This window comes from Eleutherodactylus coqui, chromosome 11 (assembly GCF_035609145.1).
Source record: "Eleutherodactylus coqui strain aEleCoq1 chromosome 11, aEleCoq1.hap1, whole genome shotgun sequence".
NCBI classification, from domain to species: Eukaryota; Metazoa; Chordata; class Amphibia; order Anura; family Eleutherodactylidae; genus Eleutherodactylus; species Eleutherodactylus coqui.
Window position 1 is genome coordinate 21,654,848 of NC_089847.1, and position 22,366 is coordinate 21,677,213.

At 46.0% G+C, this 22,366-nt stretch overlaps 1 protein-coding gene across 5 annotated transcripts in view; it reads left to right on the forward strand.

Annotated features, from left to right (window-relative positions):
* NFAT5 (nuclear factor of activated T cells 5) overlaps positions 1-22,366 on the forward strand; it is a 117,582-nt gene that overhangs the window by 40,729 nt on the left and 54,487 nt on the right. For 3 of the 5 annotated variants that reach the window (XM_066584136.1, XM_066584138.1, XM_066584137.1), the window contains exon 2: positions 21,694-21,819. In XM_066584136.1, coding sequence (XP_066440233.1) covers positions 21,694-21,819 — 126 coding nt within the window. Of the gene's footprint in view, positions 1-21,691; positions 21,820-22,366 lie in introns of those variants that run through there. The other 2 variants (XM_066584140.1, XM_066584141.1) reach the window with 2 other exon arrangements.

The following is a 22,366-nucleotide window of genomic DNA, read 5'->3' on the forward strand; positions in this document are numbered from 1 at the left end:
TGATACTTAATTAAAGGGGTATTCACAAAATCTAAAGTTATCCCCTATCTGCAGGACAGGGAATAACGTTATGATCGGTGGGGGTCTTGTGTCCCTTTCTTCTCGTCACTGCGGGGTGCTCCTCCCATTCACAATGACGTCACATTGAATGTCTCACCTAAAAACCGAGTTACTATCATGCTTCCCTGAAAATAAGACCCTGTTGTGCACCAAAAGAGGTACTAGGTCTTATTTTTGGGGAATGCCTTATTATACTTGCCTAACAAGCTTAGTCCAGGTCCCTCCTGCTGCTCTCTGGAGCTCCGTTGCGCTTCTTGCAGTCCTCGGCCGCCCATAGAAGATCACTTCCTGGTTATGGAATTCATACATCCCAGCTCCAGGAAGTGCTGGCTCTGATTGGTTCATCGAGCGCTGCAGTGATTGGCTGAGCATCTCTCGAAAACCAATCACTGCAGCGCACGATGAACCAATCAGAGCCAGCATTTCCTGGAGGTGGGATTTATGAATCCCGTAACTGGGAAGTGATTTTCTGTGGGCGGCCAAAGACTGCAGGAAGCGTATCGGGGCTCCGGAGAGCAGCGGGAGGGACCTGAACTGAGCCTCTTAGGTAATCCTTTTTTTTTTTCTTATGTAATTCAGCTAGGGCTTATTTTCAGGGTATGGCTTATATTTCAAGTCTCCCCTAAAATTTCGGTAGGGCTTATTTTCAAGGTTTCGGGGACACAGGGTATTGGCCAGTGTAAACAGGCAGTTTTCATCCATGAACTGCCTGTTTGCAGCGAATGGAGGTGGGTGACCAAGGGAGATCTCCGGCATGGACTCCTCCGTTCTCTGAGCGACTATTGCTCCTGTGTGTAAAGGTCTGCCAGTGTGAAGGGACCCCGAGCCACCTTATAGCACACAAGGCCATTATATATCATGTAGCTATATATCTGCTCAGCTGAATGCAGTTACATCGTCGTTATTTGTAATTTAGTAGCACGCTGTTTCCTTGGCTTCTTCTCCATAATCCTCTTATCACCTACCAGAGGTAAAGGAAGAAGTGCTGCTGATTTGCCAGGACTGGACAACTGCCAGCGTCGAGGTAGTCAGAGTGTCTAAAAACCTCCTGTGCTACTGCTTCTGATGAATCTTTTTATTTCCTAAGGTGGTAGCAGATTGGTCCATACAATATCTTGTCCGTCCCTAGAGCCCCTTAGATAGACCTCTTTCACTTGGGGTGTTACTTCCCACGGAACTTCTCACTTGATCAGTCTTGACCAAGTAGAAAGAATTATGTCTTAAGACATCCTTATCATGCGTTTTTGAAGTAGGGCATTCATCTTGGCCGTGGGGCATTTCACAGATACCTGAATTTTCTGTCTCAGTGAATCAGCAGCACCTCTCAACTCAGGGCAGCAGCTTGCAGTCCTCTTACTGGTAGTAATGGAACTGTGTGTTGTAAGCTGCAACAAAATATATGTCCGCCATTGAGAATAATATTTCCATTTACATATAGGAAATAAAATAACATTTTAAATAACATTAAAAATACATTACTTATCCTGTACTGATCCTGAGTTATATCCTGTGTTATACTCCAGAGCTGCACTCACTATTCTGCTGGTGGAGTCACTGTGTACATACATTACTTATCCTGTATTATACTCCAGAGCTGCACTCACTATTCTGCTGGTGGAGTCACTGTGTACATACATTACTTATCCTGTACTGCTCCTGAGTTACATCCTGTATTATACTCCAGAGCTGCACTCACTATTCTGCTGGTGGAGTCACTGTGTACATACATTACTTATCCTGTACTGATCCACAGTTACATCCTGTATTATACTCCAGAGCTGCACTCACTATTCTGCTGGTGGAGTCACTGTGTACATACATTACTTATCCTGTACTGCTCCTGAGTTACATCCTGTATTATACTCCAGAGCTGCACTCACTATTCTGCTGGTGGAGTCACTGTGTCCATACATTACTTATCCTGTACTGCTCCTGAGTTACATCCTGTATTATACTCCAGAGCTGCACTCACTATTCTGCTGGTGGAGTCACTGTGTCCATACATTACTTATCCTGTACTGATCCACAGTTACATCCTGTATTATACTTCAGAGCTGCACTCACTATTCTGCTGGTGGAGTCACTGTGTCCATACATTACTTATCTTGTACTGCTCCTGGTTACATCCTGTATTATACCCCAGAGCTGCACTCACTCGTCTGCTGGTGGAGTCACTGTGTACATACATTACATATCCTGCACTGATCCTGAGTTACATCCTGTATTATACCCCAGAGCTGCACTCACTATTCTGCTGGTGGAGTCACTGTGTACATACATTACTTATCATGTACTGCTCCTGAGTTGCATCTTGTATTATACTCCAGAGCTGCACTCACTATTCTGCTGGTGGAGTCACTGTGTACATACATTACTTATCCTGTACTGATCCTGAGTTACATCCTGTATTATCCTTCAGAGCTGCACTCACTATTTTGCTGGTGGAGTCACTCTGTAGATCATCACTTAGTGAATGGAGGCTGCGCACACTGGAGATCATTCCTGCCTGCCTCCATTCACAGTAAACCAGCAGTTATTCATAGATGAATGAACGACTGCCTGTCTCAACTGAACGATGCATCAGCAGACCGACGATTATTTTATGGTCTGCAGGAAAGATGTGATCACCAATTTATTGCTGATTGGTCTGTCACTCCATGCGTTCACACTGCACAGTTATCGTGCAAATCACTCGGTCTAACAAGCGATTTGCACAACAACCATCCCGTGTAAAAGGGGCTTTATCCTTTGATCCTGAGTTACAGAGCTGCATTTACAGTTCTGCTCCCTTCAGAGCAGAACTCTGCATGCATACTTGCTGACCCAGTGTCTGCATAGAGCTTGGGATTGATTTGGGAACTTACATTGTAGGAAAAGCTGTATTTTATCTTCACTCACTCAGGCTGTTAAAGGGATTGTCAGGGTCTGAACTACGTATGACCCATCCTCGAGAAGTTATAGAAGATAAGTTGATTGACGGGGGTCTACAATTGGGAGCCCAACGATCAGCTGGTATCCGGCCCGCTGTCAGTGTGAACGGAGCCAAAAGCAGACGGCCTCATATACATTGCTTCAGGCCCGGTTGGTAATGCAGGCACAGTTCCCATTGAACTCAATACTAACCCAGGCTACTGCAATGTGCATGGTGCTGACAGCTTCCGACTCAAGGGTCCGGTGTGTGGGATCCATATCAATCAACTATTGATGACCAATACTGAGCATAGGTCATCATTAGTTCACTCCTACATAACCCCTTTAAGGTAGTGTTTTAGATCAAGCTTGCCAACTGTTTCCAATGCCAGCAGACTTGTGATTGCATCTCTGGACTAAAGGCCCAGTTTCACACACAGTTTTTCAAATGATTCAAAGATCAGTGATCGTTTTGCATAAAGTACTAATAGGCACTAATTGCTATTAGTACTTTATCAGCTTCATTTGCATGCAAATGAGCTTCTGGCAGCTGTTACAGAACTCAACAGGAGGTCTGAGCTCTGTAATTAGTTCCATTGTTCAGATGCAGGTTGCTAAGAGAAAACAATGTAATCTCTAGCTCCCCGTGGAGAATTCAGCACAATGGACAGCAGACATATTGTGCTGTCCTGCTTACCAGCTGTTCTGCAGGTGGAGCTGAGAACTGAGAACAGCTGTAACAATGTTATCAGCTGTAATCGGCTCTTCCCCTGCAGAGCACAGCCTGCGGTCATGCTTATCAGCTGTTCTGCCGAACTCTGGTTTTTAAGCAGAACTGAAAACTGTCGCTCGGCAGAAAACTGAAAGATGCGCCTATTTAGACACAACGATTATATCACTCAAAATGTGGCTTCTGAGCGATAATCGTCCGAATGGGCCTTAACACATAGCCTATACAGGGAGGGAGGCATGTTTTTTGTCTTGTTGTTGCCATAAAGTGCTCCTCTAACTTCTCTGTGGTCTTCATGTGTTACCTCCTACCCGGACACCTCCCCACCATCCGGTAATCGTTCAGGGCAATGTGTACTCTAACAGCTTTTCATAAGTCTCCTTCCTCCAGAGCTGCCATCGGGAGACGGCAGCAATAGTGTATTGTGCAGCGGAGAGGAGATGGGGCGAGTGAGTCTGCCGGCGCCGCAGATGGAGCGTGTGGGCGGCCGTAACGCTGATAGAACTGTGTCACTCGTACTGTAAATATTTACAGGATAAATATATCAATAAACACTACGGAGCGCTTCTGCATCATCCGGGGGGCTGCTTCATACCGTGCGGCTATTTTAGGAAAACTACTCTAACAAGTCCTCCGACTTTCATTAAGTGTCTCCTGCTTGAGATCCCCTCTATTAGCGAGACAGAGTGTCACCTGCTCTGTTGGACTCGAGGCAGCCACGTATTATATGGTCACCCATTGATTTGAATAAGCTCTATGGAATGCTATGGGAAGTATATGGCCAACCTTGGTTATGGGGTTTTTAAAGTTTTTTTAATTTTTTTTTTTTTAATATCGTTTTAGGCTCTTGTACCCCAATATATATATATATGTTATATGTACTCGCAGTGACTAAGATTACCCAGCGACACATCATAAAGATCTCAATGTCATGTTGTGACTTGACGTACCCCCAACATACCGCGCACAACCATTGGATTTTTGGTAGTACGTCGCAATTCGCACACAACTTTGCCATCAGAGACTACAATGTAAGTCTCATGTATCTGAGACTCGGCAGCCAAACTACAGCTCTAAAAAAAAAAGTCGTACAATTTTTTTGGTTACGGGAGTTTTGGGACTTGATGCTATGTAAGCAGTAGCATTCATAAATCTCGCTTCCAGGTAGCGATGGCTCTGATTGGTTCAGTGAGCGTAACTCGGCCAATCGATGCAGTGCTTGCTGAACCAATGCAACAGATGTGATTGGTTCTTCGACGTCTGCATTGATTAGCTGAGCACCGGTCGAAGAACCAATGTCAGCTGTCACGTTGGGCAGGCGGCATTTATGAATTGGCCAATCAATGCCGCGGCTCAGCCAATGCTATGATTGGCTGAGCAGCGGTCAAAGAACCAATAAATGCAGAGGTCGAAGAACCAATTACAGCTGCTGCATTGATTGGCTGAGCTGCGCTCGCTGAACCAATCGGAGCCATCGCTTCTTGGATGCGGGATTTACGAATGCCACAACCAGGAAGTGATCCTCTATCGACGGCCGAGGACTGCAAGAAGTGCGGCGGAGCTACGGAGAGCAGCGGGAGGAACCTGGACTGAGCCTGCCAGGTAAGTAAAGTAAGACATTCCCCGAAATAAGACCTAGTGCTTCTTTAGGGCAAAAATTAATATAAAACCGTCTTATTTTTGGGGAAACACGGTAGCAAGAAAATCTCTGAGCTGAAAGTCTAGTGGGCACGATGTGTGGTTCGGGGATTCCCCACTCATGGACCTCCTTGGTATCCTAATTCAAAAAGGACATCATGACACTTTTTAAAGGTCCATGCGTGCCCACCACGTTGGGCGATAGGAAGAGGGGAGCACATGTCTATATAACCCTTCTTTTTTGGCTGATGTGACTACAGGTACGGGCCGATGAGACGGGTTTTGTAGTAACCTGTGTATTTTTAAACCAGGTATGAAGTACTCGTGTCCAAAACCTGAGGATTTCTCCGAGCGGGTGCGATTCCCCACGGGCACAGGTCTGGCACCGCACTGTTGGCTTCTGCATAGCTCCGGGGTTATGTGGTGACGGCTGCTTCAGCATGGTGCCACGCTTCTGTTTATAGCTACTAAACCCGCTTCTGCCAGCGTCATTAATAAAGCCTTGTGTGACGAGGACAAATATTAATGTGCTATAAATATAGGCCTTCTAGCACGGCCTCATGTCAACCTGCACTGCGGTGACTATCATGGATGTGGGCACTGCTCGGGGCCAGGAGGGGCGCAAGATTGTAGGCTTACAAGACATTTTAATATCTATTAACCCTTTCCAATCCACTGTCTGACCTGTGAAGACATTATGATTTAAGGCTGTACAGCTCCGATGTTGGTAGACGCCCGTCGAGGTTCTCTTACTGTATATTGCCAGCCTCTCTGCTGTCGGAGCCTATCCAACGTGTCACCTCTTGCAGTACTGGCTTTAGCCAGCAGATAGCGCCGTTGTATAACGGCAGAAAAAGAGTAAGCTCCCTAGGAAAACTATGATAAAAATTTGGATTGGAATGGGTTAAGAATTTATATATAGTTGCCATCCAGAGAAGTACTCAATTTCCCCAAGAAGCTTTAGGGCGCATTCACATGGGCGTATTTTCTCTCTGTATTGGGTCCCTATCTTTTGCGGAGGTAATACAGTCAGCATGAACTCCGTTGATTGGCATTGGGGTATTCAGATGTGCGCTTTTTACGCACTTAAAAAAAAAATAAAAAAATCCCCGCATGTCCTACTTTTCATTCATATTGCACACGAAAATAGCACTAATTAAACTTTATTGCACGTTGAAATCAATGGCCGCACGCTCGGGTGTTTTTTTGCGCAGACAAATGCGCAGGGCATGCGTGCGCAAAAAATACAGTAATGTCCACGGGTGGGATGAATTCTGCATTCCGCAGTAGAATCCAACCCTGCCCGTGGCCGAGGACCGTGCTTACCTGTCCCGGTCTTCACTGCGGATGTGTGCAGAAGCGCTGGCTGGTGCGCCACCGCACATGTGCAGTAAAGTTTTTGGTTTTTTTTTAAACTCTTCTGCCTTCCACGGAATCTGCGGCCTGTCCGCAATTCAATTGTGGACAGGCTGCGGATCGGATGTCTTCCATTGACTTTGATGAAAGCCGTCTGTGCGGGATCTACAGCGCCAAGTGATGTATTTAAAGTCCTATTAAAACCAATGGGCGATGCGGTCTGAGCAACGCTAATAGAACGTGCCACGATTTCTTTCCTCGCAGCATCGCCCGTGTATGACTGCAGAATGGAGTTCAGATTCTCTCGCTGCCATCTTTTAACCACTTTAGGACCAGAGATTTTCTTTTTTTTTTCTTTTCTTTTCGCTTTCATGTCCCCGCATCCCAAGAGCCATAGCTCTTTTTAATTTTTCCATTGACCTAGCCGTATGAGGGCTTGTTTTTTGCTAGATGAGTTGTGATTTTTAATTGTACCATTTAATGTACCGCATAATGTATGGAAAAAACGTTAAAAGTTAAGTGGGGAAAAATAAAAAAAAATACAATTGCGCCATTTTTGGTGGGTTTAGTTTTCACAGTGCAGTAGAAATGATATATGGACTTTGTTCTAGGGGTCAGTAGGATTATCAAATTTTATATAATTTTTAAAAAATATTCTAAGACAAAGATTGCTTTCCGTCTCCATATTCTGAGACCTTCTTCATTTTAACGCCAATTGGGCTTTGTGAGGGTTGTTTTTTTGCAGGGTCAGCTGTAGTTTTTATCACCACCATGTTGGAAACATGCATCTTTTTGATCATTTTTTTAATTCAAAATTTTTGGGCATCCAGGATACCCCCCCCCCCCCCCCCCAAAAAAAAAATCACAATTCTGGGATTCTGTCTTCTTTTCTTTTTTTTAAATATTTAACGGCCTTCGCTGTGTGAGATATTCTAACAGTTCAGACTTTTACGAAGACAGCGACACAAAATATATGGGCCTTTTTAATTTTTTATGGGAAAAGGAGTTTTCTGGAATTTAAATTTTTTTTTTTTTTTTTACTTTATTAAACCTTTTTTTTTTCCTTGCTCTTTTATTTAGGCCCCAAATGGAACTTGAACTTGAAAGCATTTGATTGCTTGTACTCTATACTGCAATACTAAAGTATTGCAGTATGTACCGATTTTTACATTGCCTTTCAAGCCCTGCCTGGGAGCCTTCAGTTGGTTCCTGGCTGCCATGCTAGCACATTGGAACAGCCTGATTGTTCTGCGGGATGGGTAAACGATGGGACACTGGAAGGGGTACACCCCCCCCCCCCCCCTCCCTCCCACCTCGTCCTGCTGACTGTTTAAATGCACAGTCAGCTTTAACCGCCAAATCTAAATAGTCACCTGCTGCGATCGCACCAGTTACTGACTGCTGGCAGCTGTCATAAACCGCTTAACCCTTTCCAATCCAATTTGTATCCTGGTTTTCCTAGGGGGCTTACTCTTTTTCTGCTGTTATACAACGGCGCTATATGCTGGCTAAAGCCAGTACTGCATAAGGTGACACGTTGGATAGGCTCCGACAGCAGAGAGGCTGGTAATATACAGTAAGAGAACCCCGATGGACGTCTTCCAACATCGGAGCTGTACAGCCTTAAATCATAATGTCTTCAGACGTCAGACAGCGGATTAGAGCCGCCGAGTGAGGAGTGGGCCTGGCTCCCTGGCCTGCACTATATACATTCGGTGGTCCTGAATTGGTTAAAAATGGCGCCCCACCTGTCCACCAGTTGTGTGTTTGGTCTTGCTGCTCAGCTCCATTTACTGCACTGCTGCGCTGCAATGGCAGCCATGTTTTTCTACTCCCGTTTAACCCCTTCTATATAGTCTCTAGTAGTTGGATGTGTTGGGGGTCGAGGGCTGGGAGAGGGAACGGTCCCACGCTGGGCTGGTTTACTTGGAAACTTTTCTCTTTCTTTCCAAGTCCCCAACTTCTTGCCTTATTTTTGTATTCCTGTGTGGAGGGGGATCATCGCGCCAAAGTGCACACCGTCCCCTGCCAAGCTAAACCTCCATAACACGGCTGACTCGGCCGTGACGTCGCTGCAACCCTCTGAAATAACCTCGTGCCTTTCCACCACTTCGTTTTCTCACCGTAGAGCTCTGCGGAGCGTCGCGGGGCCCCCAAATATTTTCTTTGGTATCTCCTTCTGTTGTGTTTTTTCGATTATTATGGGTCATTGGGAGTTTATAGAAGTGTTTGTAGCCTTGTGAATAATCCACCTACTCTGTCCAGAGAGGAGCTGCGCTGCTTTTGTGGAGACTTCTGGCTAAACATATCCCACGGGTTACTCTGAGTTGGATTGTCAGCTCTTGGGGTTATCGGGTTCTTTGCTGGGAATTTTCACTGAATTACGCAAACAAAAAATTCACAGGGAAACTTTTTTTATTTTTCAGTGCCTCCTGAATGGGTTGTACAAATCTCATTCAGCTGCATGGGACGTCGATTGTTGTCCAATCTGATGCGGTTTTCAGCATAGATGCATGCTGAAATCAGAGTCACGTCTGACCCGTGTGTGTGTGAACAAGGCCCTAAAATAAAACCGTACCCCCAAATAGTTGTTCTTTTATCGTCTGTGTTTGGAAGTTTTTACACAAGTATTGCTAATGGTGGCCATTTGAGGTACTAGTACCCTGTTGTACCGCCTCTAGCTTGGATACAAGATGTGATACCGGCGGGCATGGAGGCTCTAGTACCCTGTTGTACCGCCTCTAGCTTGGATACAAGATGTGATACCGGCGGGCATGGAGGCTCTAGTACCCTGTTGTACTGCCTCTAGCTTGGATACAAGATGTGATACGGGGGGCATGGAGACTCTAGTACCCTGTTGTACCACCTCTAGCTTGGATACAAGATGTAATACGGGCAGGCATGGAGGCTCTAGTACCATGTTGTACCACCTCTAGCTTGGATACAAGATGTGATATGGGTGGGCATGGAGGCTCTAGTACCCTGTTGTACCGCCTCTAGCTTGGATACAAGATGTGATACAGGTGGGACATGTCGGCTCTAGTACCCTGTTGTACCGCCTCTAGCTTGGAATCAAGATGTCATAAGGGCAGGTATGGAGGCTCTAGTACCCTGTTGTACCGCCTCTAGCTTGGATCCAAGATGTGATACGGGTGGGCATGAAGGCTCTAGTGCCTTGTTGTACCGCCTCTAGCTTAAGTACAAGATGTGATATAGTGGGCATGGGGGCATACAGGTTCCGTATGGTATTCTGCAACTTATCTGTTCCAATTTCCTGTAACTCAGTCTCTAAATTGTGCAAACTCATATTCAATTAGTGATAAATATGGGCACCGGGCAGCCAGAGAAGTGTGACAATGTTGTGGGGGCTCCTGTGACCCCCTTGTGTGTGCAGCCGAGCATTATCCTGCTGGAAGCCGCCATGAGGGAACACACGTGGCTGCAGGATGTCCTGAACATATCGCTGAGCTGTCATTGTCCCTCGTACCACTACTAGGGGGGACCGACTGTCGTATACGACCCTAGACCATCACACCAGCAGGGGGCACTGTGTCGCTCCACAGCAGAGGCAGGCTTGAGGCACTCACCCCGAAGTCTCCAAACACGAACATGGCCATCGTCAGCGCCCAAACTAAAACTGGATTCATCGCTGAAGACAACCCGGTTCCCCTCTGTGGTGTCCAGTTTTTTAATTTACGACACCACTGAAAACAGAGGCTACGGTGGGTGTCAAAGGTAGAATATGTAATGCACGCTGTGAGACCAAATGTCCTTCACTTAAGTGAATGGAAATGGTTCCGACAGACACGGGTGTAACAATGGCGCCCCCTGTCTCTGGATAGCAGACAACGAAACAGTTGGAGCTGCTGGTGCTGGTTGGACGATCAGATGGTCCTCTCTACTGGTGGTCTGTCGGGGGTCCTGAGCCCGGTCGCCTTGTGTGCCCTCACACATCCACTGGTCCCAACACCCCCTAACAGTCTGGTCAGACCAGCCCAGTGGGGACAATTCATCGATACGACCATCCAGCTTCTCACATCCCAATAATGCGCCCCTCTCAGACTCTGGTAATGGGGTGAAATCTCTTCTCTGCGTCATAGAGGCGTCTAGTGGCCAACAAGCTCTACACAAACAGAAGAAGAGGTCACTACATACAAGGAGCCTCCGAGAGCCTCTTATAGGCCAAGGGGGGAACCACTTTTAGGGCCTCCAGTGACAAGACCGTCCATCTAATCCCACCACAATGCTAATCATTTGTATATCTTTCTTCTATATACTCCTTTTACGTGTTTTGATTTTTTTTTTTTGACCGAGTGTATATACATTGCACTTGTAGACAGCATGTCTGTATTCTGCTGGTGCAGAAAGCAGCAAGATGGCAGCATATCCACACCAGAACGGCTCCGTGAATTCGGCACCAGAACGAATATCATAACATGAATACCGCACCAAAACAGCTTATTGAAGAAATGCGGTACTAGAACTAAGCTTGGTATATAAATACAGTCCTAGAACCAAGCACAGTACATAAATACAGCACCAGAACCAAGCACAGTACATAAATACAGCACCAGAACCAAACCTATAAGAGAAATACAACACAAGCCAACCTTGGTACATAGATATAATACCAGAACCAATATAAATGCTGCATGAACCTACCTCCATACATAGATATAATACCAGAACCAATATAAATGCTGCATGAACCTACCTCCATACATAGATATAATACCAGAACCAATATAAATGCTGCATGAACCTACCTCCATACATAGATATAATACCAGAACCAAGCTCTGTATATAAATCTAGTAGCAGAACTAACTGATTATGTTGCAGAGGTGCTGTGTAACATCAAAGGGGAGGAGCCAGGAGGAGGAGGAGTCATATAGCTCCACTAGACATTGCTGCACTGAGGGACATGATCATCTGGTTGGGCAGACGATTGCCCTAAGCCTACACCTTCCTTGTCCTTTACCCCCCCCCCCCCCGCCTAAAATCTGACAGCGGGCGCTCTGTATGTCTTGTATGCATGGGTCGCTAATCCTGGGACAATTTAAGCTCCACCCCATTGTGCCAAGAATACACCAAAGTTACATAGAAATACCCACTTCTGGGCAATTATGGCTAAGCTCTGCCTTTTTGTGACCCCTATTAGTTTTACTATTGGGAGGTATGGTTATAATGGTTGTAGGCGAAGGTTAGATGGAGCATGCAGACGCCTGGTAATCCATGGCGCCAAGTGCCTATCTGATGGGGCTGTAGGTGTGCCAGGTCTGGGATCCATAATTTGCTCTGTTAGCGCTAGACCCAGCAGTCTGTAGAGGGTAACTACAATTGTGTGCATCTGTTATGCCTTCTTGGGGTTTGATATGGGTAAACCCTGTTTAATGGTCCTGAGTAGTGGACTTTTAAGACCTGCAGTCCTATGCAAAATTGCATGACCTATTCTCCTTCATTTCCCTGGAGTCCCTGAATTATGAACTGGACTTTTGCTGCAGAGGCCTATTTGCAGGAAACGCTGCAGCTTCGTGTAACCCTGCTGCGGCACTGATGCATCCATTCACCTGCTTCGGCTTCTTCAAGGCGTTTAGCCATCTTATGAAGTGAGGGATTAGAGCTAGGATCTTTCATCTGAGACCCCTAGAGATCCTAAGAGTGAAGGGGAATAGTGCCGGTTTAGCGCTCAACCCCCCCCAAAGTTTTCCCCACATAGTGGATCTCCCACCTACCTAGATGTGCAGGAAACTGCCCCCTTTGTTTCAGGATTGGTGGGGGTCTCAGAGGTCCGATTCTAGTGATATACCATGTATAGGATAGGAAAACCCCTTTAAAGGGATTTTGTGAGACCTAAAGGGGTTTTCAGAGTTATTGGTGGCAGTGGGGAGGGGGGGGGGGGGGGGGCAGAAGGGACACTCAAAATCCATAAAAAAAAAATAAACATTTCGCGTATCCCGAGGATAAGTCATCCGTAATTAAAGGGGTATTCCAGAACTTTTTAAACTTTTTCTATTGATGACCGATGGGGACCCGCTACTTGGATCCCCTGCTATCAGCTGATTCCCGGTGCCGCTCTCTCTGTGGTCAGGGAGCCCTGACCATAGCGCAGCAGCCTGGGTTAGTATTGCGGGCGCAGCTCTGATAGAGTTCAGTGGCATTTAAACTTCGCTTGTGAATAGACCCTTAAGATGCACTTGTCGAAGTTTCTTAGTCAGGTATTGGTCCTTTAAGATGTAAATGTTTGAACTACTTCTCGTTCTGTGCTTTAGGTTGTCATTATGGTTACTGTTTAAGTTGTCACGGCGTTGCTTTCCTGCATAGTCCTGTAAATCATTGCTCATTTACAGTATGATCCCCCCCCAGGGTCGCGCTCATATCAACGCAAAGCGGGGTCATTTTGCTTTAAATCTGACCACAACCTGTCAACTCGCCCAAAAGAAACCGTAAAATCTCATAAATGCAACCGTACAGATGGCCACCGCGCATGGTGGCCATCTGCTGAGATCTTTGTAAAGATGCTACTGCTGTAGTATTGCGTACCTGACATTCTAATGGTCAGGCCACACAGCTCTGCTACGTGCACGTCACACAAACAGCACCGCTACATACATTGTTCATCCCATACAACAGGGATCAGAGGCAGCACAGCACTGGAGATAAGGGACCTGTGGTGATGTCACCGTCATGCTCCGCCCCTAATCACATGATGGTGACACTCATCCTGAGTGAATGACTTACATGCTCCACCTCTGATCACATGACGGTGACGCCATCAAAGCTCCTTCATCCCCAGGGAGCATATATTTATTTTCAGCCGCACTATTCAGCAAAGCCAGCAACCTGATTGGTTCTGATTCACAATTCCAGCAACCTGATTGGTGAATAGTGCTGAAGTGGGGCTAAAAATAAATATATGCCCCCAGGGAGGAAGTTACATGCTCTGCCCCTAATCACATGATGGTGACATCATCACAGGTCCTGCATCTTTGTGCAGATTACAGGCAGACTACGAACCCCCTGCAGCCTCAGTTGCTATGGAATACTAGCGAACACCTAGCTGGACAGCAGCCGTGTGCGTACAGGACCTATGATGTCACAATCATGTGATCAGGGGCGGAGCATGTAACTCCCTCACTGGGGATGAAGTCTCTGTTATGTGATTAAGGGCGGAGCATGTAAGCCACTCACTCACGTAGGGACAGGTCGTCAGTAGTATTTTGATTGTAAATGGCACAGTCCTGATAATAATTAGGAACGATTTGATAATAAGCCTCCAGAACTGTAGGGATCTTCAAATCCGTTACGATGCCTTCAAAGCAACCCTCTGGTCCTGTACAGACAAAGATGGCCAAACTGCTACCTGAGAGTAAGCCGGCAGTCAGTCACACATAAATGGACTACCTGTTTACACGGGCCGAATGTCGGCAGGTTTTTATGGATCAGTCGTTGGCCATGTTTACACGGAATTATCGTTAAGTTTCGCATGATTCAACGATTAACTGAACGATAACGGGCTTTTTAAAAATTCAATAGGCCCCACCGTTCGGCGCGAGACAAACACAAGGGATGGGTTAAAAAAAAAAAAAGGTTTAGTACTTACCCGAATCCCCGCTCTGCGGCGACTTCTTACTTACCTTACCAAGATGGCCGCCGGGATCTTCACCCACAATGCACCGCGGGTATTCTCCCATGGTGCACCGTGGGCTCTGTGCGGTCCATTGCCGATTCCAGCCTCCTGATTGGCTGGAATCGGCACACGTGACGGGGCGGAGCTACGCGATGACGCGTAGAAGGGGGCGGAGCCAGAACTCAGCTCATGCCGAGACCCAAGAGAAGGGAGAAGACCCTTCTGCGCAAGCGCGTCTAATCGGGAGATTAGTCGCTGAAATTAGACGGCACCATGGCGATGGGGACACCAGCAACGGAGCAGGTAAGTGAACAACTTCTGTATGGCTCGTATTTAATGCACGATGTATATTACAAAGTGCATTAATATGGCCATACAGAAGTGTATAACCCCACTTGCTTTCTCGGGACAACCCCTTTAATGATGACAATGTGCATCAGGGAGTCAGAGGGGCGGAGGGGCGCTTTAAGAAACAGTCTGCAAAACTTCCCAGCTGCCATTTATGGTGCATACAATCCATGGGTCCACAGACCACCACTACCTGATGAAGGCCACCTTGTCCTCCGTTCTGGTGTGTTCCATCAAGGTTCGTTACTGCATGGCATAGATCAGAGGTTTGCACATTGCCATGCTGAAGAAAGGGATACCTTACAGTATATGAGTTTACAATGGCCGCTTATGGAAGACTAATGGTATCCCGTTCAACATTGGCATCCACGGCTTTGGTCGTCGATCCTCTCGATGGAAACTTTGGCAAGAAGAAAGGATCGGTGTAAGGAAACTTTTGTAAAAGTCTGTAAGTAAAACTATAACCTATAAAAAAAGATATATAATAATAGAAACTATGTGAACGCGTATTATACAGGAAACGTGCGATCGCAAAACTTCTACGTATGTGGAGATGGCCCTAAAGTGTACTGTGCGACAGGACAACCAGATCTGGGTAGGATTTAATATTAATCCCAGCCCTGGCAAGGGGCTGACTCTCAGTAAAATTCTCAAGGTTCCTGAATACAATCTCGTACAATAGGTCACATTTTATGCCGCTGACCTCAAAGGACCAGCGTGGCATCGGGCCAACCCAAGATCCCTTTTATAGATGTCTTAGATGGAGGGACGGAAGAAAGACTTGGAACGTAGAAAACAAGCACCGGTTTTTAATTTGGTCTCTAATAGGAACAGGCCGGGGGGTTAAATAGTGCAAGCACTGCTGGCATGAGGCAGGCACTACTTCCGTCTCAATGAGCCGTCCGCTTCAGATGCTCGCAGGATCTTGCGTCCAGGGGGACTTGGTTTCCAAGTTTAGGGTCACCTCCCAACCTTCTCGCCTCCCCCGCGCACATTATCTCTCATGTTTATGGATGCTTTTGGAAATTATTTAGTAGCTGAAGATCTTAACGGTACGCAAATATGTTTATTGTTCAGGGAATTGGGAAATTAGTGGCGCCATCTCCTAGACGATATGACTGTTAGTTGTGATTGTTGCTAACCATATTACATTTTTGGATAGATGACAGAATGGCTTGTAGATTCTGAATGTAGAACCTATTTAGTCATTTGTATTGCTTTGTGGGAAAATTGGGGGGGGGGGGGGGGTCAACATGGCTGCCATTACTGCTCTTCTATAGGGGTTGTTTCCTGACTCCTATATGGGAGATGTCTACTTACGCAATAGTGTAGGTAGACATAGCCTGTTTGATTTTCCTTTCCGGGGTCTTGGAAAGGTAGATGACAACCATTGGCTATCGATAGTAGTAATTATTTTTTTTAGCAATGGTAAGCCCTTGAATATGGTTAAAGGGTTATTCACATCTCTTAAAGGGGATGGCTTTTCACTAGGCTATACCATCACTTTATATACAGGATATATACATTAGGTGACCAGTGGGTTGTTGATTCGGGTATAAAGACGGGTAGGGACTATCAAAGGTTGATCCAGGGATGATTCTGATTGCCATTATGGACTCGGGATGGAGTTTTCCCCCAAATGGGCTAATTGGCTTCTGCCTCTTGTAGTTTTTGCCTTCCACTGGATCAACTAGGGGTTGGAAATAGGCTGGACTAGATGGACATTGTCTTCATTCAGCCTAACGTACTATGTTACTAATAGAGATGAGCGAACGTACTCGTTAAGGGCCATTTTCGCAATTGAGCATCGCTATTTTCGAGTACCTGGCTACTCGGGTAAAAAGATTTGGGGGGCGGCGTGGTGGAGCGGGGGGTAGCACTCCCCTCTGCAACCCCTCGCTCACCCCCGGTGCCCCCCGAATCTTTTCACCCGAGTAGTCAGGTTCTCGAAAATAGCGATGCTCGATTGCGAAATCGCCCTTAACGAGTACGTTCGCTCATCTCTAGTTACTATGTATGTATGATTGGAGATCTGACTGAGAATGAATGGGGCGCCGCTCTGATTTCGCCCTGCACCACCTTCTAAGTTATCACCGCATATCAACACCCCAGCAACCCAACTGTCCAGCGAACTACAGCATGGCATTGTGGGTGGCCAGGACAGTGTGTTGGAGTTAAAAATGGTCACCCTATGAGTGGCAGGTGGTACTGTATACGCTAAATTGGTTGTATACATTAAAGGGGTTGTTGAGTTGTAAACTATTGATATCCTGCCCTTGGGAAAGGCCATCAGTAGTATGGCAGGGGCGCTTAGGAATCGGGGTTGTACTATTGAGGGCTTGTCCTAAAGATAGGACATCAACGGTTTGTATCTGGAATCTGGACCACCTCTTTAAATGGAGGCACTGAAAGTAATGTGAGCTGGGCCAAATGGGATTTTTTTTTACATTACATTGGGACATTTCCTAATTTAATTGTGGTCTATGATCTGGGATAATCTAGTAGAGACCTAGGAAGACGAAAAAGCATTGTACACGGACAGATGATTAGAAATGAACGTTCGGTCACCTGATCATCTGCCCTTGTGAAAGCGTCCTACAGATCATCTGTCAGGTGGTCGCTCAAAATGGTCATTGTCTGCAGCAAGTCTTCACATGTAACCGGAGGATGTGCTACCAACAACCATGAAGCCGTATGGTCGGGAACACACTACCGTATTTTGGCTACCATCTTGCGTCTGTGCTACAGAAGTGCATCCTGGCCGGACCAGAGGCTTCCTGACCCCAAATGCAAGCATCATACATTCCTATGGTACACGGAGATCGGGTCAGGAGACCCACAGTCAGGCCGGATCACTATTAGGGACGTAAAACAGCGGCCGAAATCTAGTAGTATGCTCCCGGCCTATGGGGGATGAATCATCGTATGAATGATTGATTGTTCATCTGTTATACGTTCTGAATTGGCCTGTGTGAAAGCCAAGTTATACAAGCGCCAATCTCCTTGATCAGCGCTCGCCATCTGGATGAGATCAACACAAGTAAAGCGACCTTTGCTGAATAGTTTGTGCTATTTTGGTGCAATTTTCCGTGTGGTGTCGGACGCAGTCAAAGAGGTAAAGTTGGCTGTGGATTCGTGTCAAAATCCACGCCAATTCCCCTGCGTGTGATGTACCCTAGGGGGATGTTTAGGCAAGGTAAGGATCATAAAAGGAGAGTAAGAGAATAAAGGATGGATACAACTTAGATTTTTTTTTGTGTATCCCCTCCTGGTTTGGGCTTCAGAACCTGCTTGACTAAAATCCACATGTGTGAAACGCACCCTCATAAGCACCGCATCCGTAGACAATTATAGGGGGGATTGGAGTACCCTTTTGATTCTTTTAGAGCAGGTGTCTCCAACTCCAGTCCTCAGGGACCACCAACAGGTCATGTTTTCAGGATATCCCATAGTAAGAACACCTGTGGCAATGTCTGAGGCACCGACAATAATTACATCACCTGTGGAAGACTGAGGAGATCCTGAAAACATGACCTGTTGGCGGTCCCCGAGGACTGGAGTTGGGGAACACTGGGCTAGAGTACTACAAGTTTGTCCACATGAGGGGATTGCAAAAGTACTTGTAGGATAACATCCCCCCCCCCCCCCCCCCATTTCCTGCTAGAGCTCTTCTACAGCATATAACTTTTTTGGGTTGTTATCTTAGAAAGTTTTTATTAGTGGACCTCCTAAGAACACACAAGCCATATCAGTGGATGGAAAACTTATTTCTCCACCGTCATCCTTGCCAGGCAGGCTTTGTTTCGGGCATCTGAGAAGACGTTTAGCGCTCGGCATAAGCCTAGTCGGTAAATAACTTCTAGCCTATCCATGTGAACTCGCCGGCATCATTGAGAACACTAGGGATTGTCTGCTGCTTCTTCAATGTCGTCATACATATATAACTCTGTGGTGACGGGCAGCGCCAGGACTTCTGTACTGTTATGTAAAGTTGTTAATATAGTTAAACAACCCACAGATAATTGCTCTGAGCATAGACACTCCCTGCCCTTCTAATTGACTTTTATCTCCGACTTGTTAGTATGTCTTAATTATTACTTACGTAAGAAATATTAACCCTCTCGCTCGGCAGGAGATTATTTGTTTCTAAACACTGCGGCCAATACAATGGGGGTTTTAGTGCTCGGATCCTTTGTGACTTCATCAGGTTTTGACCTTTTTTTTTTATTTTTTATTTTTTTTTAAGGCCAATTCTGGTCAACCTTCTTGGATCTCACATCACTAAGGAGAACCCAAGTGTCCCTATTTTATTCCCCTTGTTGACTCGAAAATATCAATCCGCCTTGTGTGGCACAGAGTGTTAAGGCTGTCCTAAGCTCCTGCTCATAACCTGAAGGTTGTGAGTTCAATCCCCGCTTGGTTCAGGTGGCCAACTCAAGGTCGACTCAGCCTTCCATCCTTCTGAGATCGATAAAATAAGCTGGGGGGTAATAAATAAAAAAACAATAACTTGAAAGCACTGTGAAATAAGTTGGCACTATACAAATAAGTCCCTTCCCTTTTTTGAATCTCCTTCGGAGCCAAAAATGTTAATGCCGGAAATTGGATTAGAACCCCAACATAGAAAGGGGTTCTTTACTGTAAGAGCAGTTAGACTGTGGAACTCTCTGCCTGAGGACGTGGTGATGGCAAAATCCTTAGAGGAGTTTAAAAGGGGACTAGATGTCTTTCTGGAGAGGAAGGATATTATAGGTTATAAATCTTAGGTTAATTGTTAATCCGGGTATACAGGCAGGTAGGAACTATTAGGGGTTGATCCAGGGATTAGTCTGATTGCCATTAGGGAGTCGGGAAGGAATTTTTTCCCCAAAAGGGCTAATTGGCTTCTGCCTCTTGGAGTTTTTTGCCTTCCTCTGGATCAACAACATAGGAGGGGATAAACAGGCTGGACTAGATGGACATTGTCTTCATTTGGCCTTACGAACTATGTTACTATGGATGTCGGTGAAACTGTTTTGTGTAGTCAGAGACTTGTCTGCAGATCCCCCTACTACATAGCATTTTTCATAAAGGCTACTATATGTTTCATACAAAAGAATACAGGGGGGAGAAATGTATTCGATTTACCATACCGTCAACCATACCCTGGAGAAGGAGTGCCAGCTATCGATAGAAACTAGTAGGCACTCGACGGCAAACTAGAATGTCCTGGTCCAGTGCTTATGTGTTTCTCTCAGTCCTATAGAGCTGCTCACTCGTGTGTCTTTGCAGGGGATCTAGGAGGAATAAAGTTTTTGTTCTTGTAGAGACCGCCAATTTAGCATAGGACCTTATAGGCCAGCCAGAGCTCCATGCAAAAATGGTATGCAAATAAGCTCCATCCAGGAGAAGGAGAGACGACTTCCCAGCGTCACTTATTGGACCGCAGCCATAAAAGTCAATGTAACTTCTTCTTTAGTCATGTTGCAAGATCTGTTGAAGGGTGAGACATTGACTTATCTGCTTCCTATTCAATAGGTGGCACTAGAGAACCAGCTTTCTTCCTCCTGAGTCTGAGCTTATTTGCATACTCTTTCCAGGGAAAACCCTTGCCTCCTTTTTCTGGTCCTTACGCCTCCCCCCCCCCCCCCCAGCAGTCACAACTCCTCCCCCCCAGCAGTCACAACTCCTCCCTCCATGTAGATGTGGCTGAACATATATTGTGGTCATTGGTTTTGATGGCTTCTGCTGTCAGCTCTATAGCCTTCAAAAATGTACATTATCCTACCAAAAGTAATTGGACACCTAAGAAAATTAATGCCCCCTGCCGACGGCAGTGATCAGTAAACCGCTGGCAAACTGTGCCGGACGACGCTTTCCATAGCAATGCTATGGAAAGCGCCGGCACCTGTTCACGAGCGGAGAATCATTGCGATTCTCCGCTCGCGACGGGCAATTCGCAGCCTGCCGATAGGGCTGACCTTTGGAGATTCGGCGGCGGTGGCTCCCGCGGCGGAGATCTGCTGCGGGACTTCGCATCGCCCGTGGACAGGGGGCCTAAAAGTAGTATTTATTTCTATATGTTAATACTTGGTGGGGCTTCTTTGGCTCTAATGACATCAGAAACCCTCCGTGGCTTACTTTTTACTAACATCTGATACACTTCAGCTGCTATTTCCCGGTGTTCATCCTACAAAATTGGTGAGTTCTCTCAAAGAAGATGCATCGGCCGTCTACAATGGTGCAAGGAGCCTTATCGTTAGATGGTTGAGCAATGGAAGAACGTTCTATGGACTGACGAATTGCGCTACTCCATCTTCACATCATATAGATGTACCTGGGTGTGGAGGACCCTTGTGAAGTTCAGAGGAAGTTCTGTTATGGTCTGGCCATGTTTTACATGGCATGGTCTCATTCCGTTGGTTGTAGTGACAAGAACCATGAACACTGATGTATACCCTGATGTTCTAGACAGTAATGTGCTGCCGACAATGTGGCAATACTCCGGGAATGGTCGGCCATACTTCCACTAAGACGACGCACCTTGCGACTAATCAAACGCTCTTTTATGCTGGTTTAAGGATATGGAGGTTCCATGATTGCACTGGCCTGAACCCTACTGAATATCTTTGCGATGATCTGGAATCTCTGGTCAGGAAATATAAACGCCACCGATCTTCTTCGAGAAAACTCGACAGATATTTGCAGGATGGTTGGAGGGAAATACCAGCTCAAGTGTATTGGACGTTAGTAGAAAATATACCACGGACAGTATCTGATGTCATCGGGGCCAAAGGAGCCCCAATAAGTATTCACATACGGAAATAAATACTACTTTTGCTTCTTGCTCAGGTGCCAAATTACTTTTGGTAGGGGAGTATATTATATGGAAGTTATTATATGGCATTATGTAATATGTTGTATTGATATACTTATATATGACTCGTGTGTGTTCCTCATGTTATATGTAATGTCTTCTATCCCCAAGACCAGATACTTTTCCGGCTGGAATTCTAAAATCTCTGCCTCTTCTCTCCTCTAGAATCGGTTTATGACCTTCTCCCAAAGGAGCTGCAATTACCCACATCTCGTGAAACCTCTGTCGCCCCCATGAGTCAGACGAGCGGAGGTGAGGCAGGATCGCCTCCTCCAGCTGTAGTCGCTGCTGGTACGCTTATAATTTCATTATTCCTATTGAATACATGCGCCATCCGTTGTTCCTTTCTTGTACTTTTCTGTCTTTTTGTTTTACTTTCTTGCCGGCCCGAATGAACAGCGCTGGTGAAGTGGAGCGGGGCATATGTACCAACCCCCAGAACCAATCATGGAATTGTCTGGGGAGATCCTCTGCTTCAAGGAAATAGAAAAGCAGGGGATCATTTAAAAAAAATCATTTGTGTCCAGGCATAGATTTATTCTAATAGTTTAACAAGCGATGGATTTTTTTTTGTTTTCTGGCATCTTTTCTGCGATGAGCCGGGCCGCTCTCAGATTCCGGCACATGTAGAGCATTTCTTGCTGCGCTGGAGGAATTGGTTGGCAGCCGGAGTACTTAGTTTATAAATAATTATGTAATCCTGTTATATTACATCCTAACTCCTCTTTGATGGACTAATCGCCCCTTTGCTTTATCCGTTCAATCTCTGCAAACCATTTCGGGATTTTCTGTGCCCTGGTTGTCATTATTAGTATACAGTTGGGCACAATATCCTCCA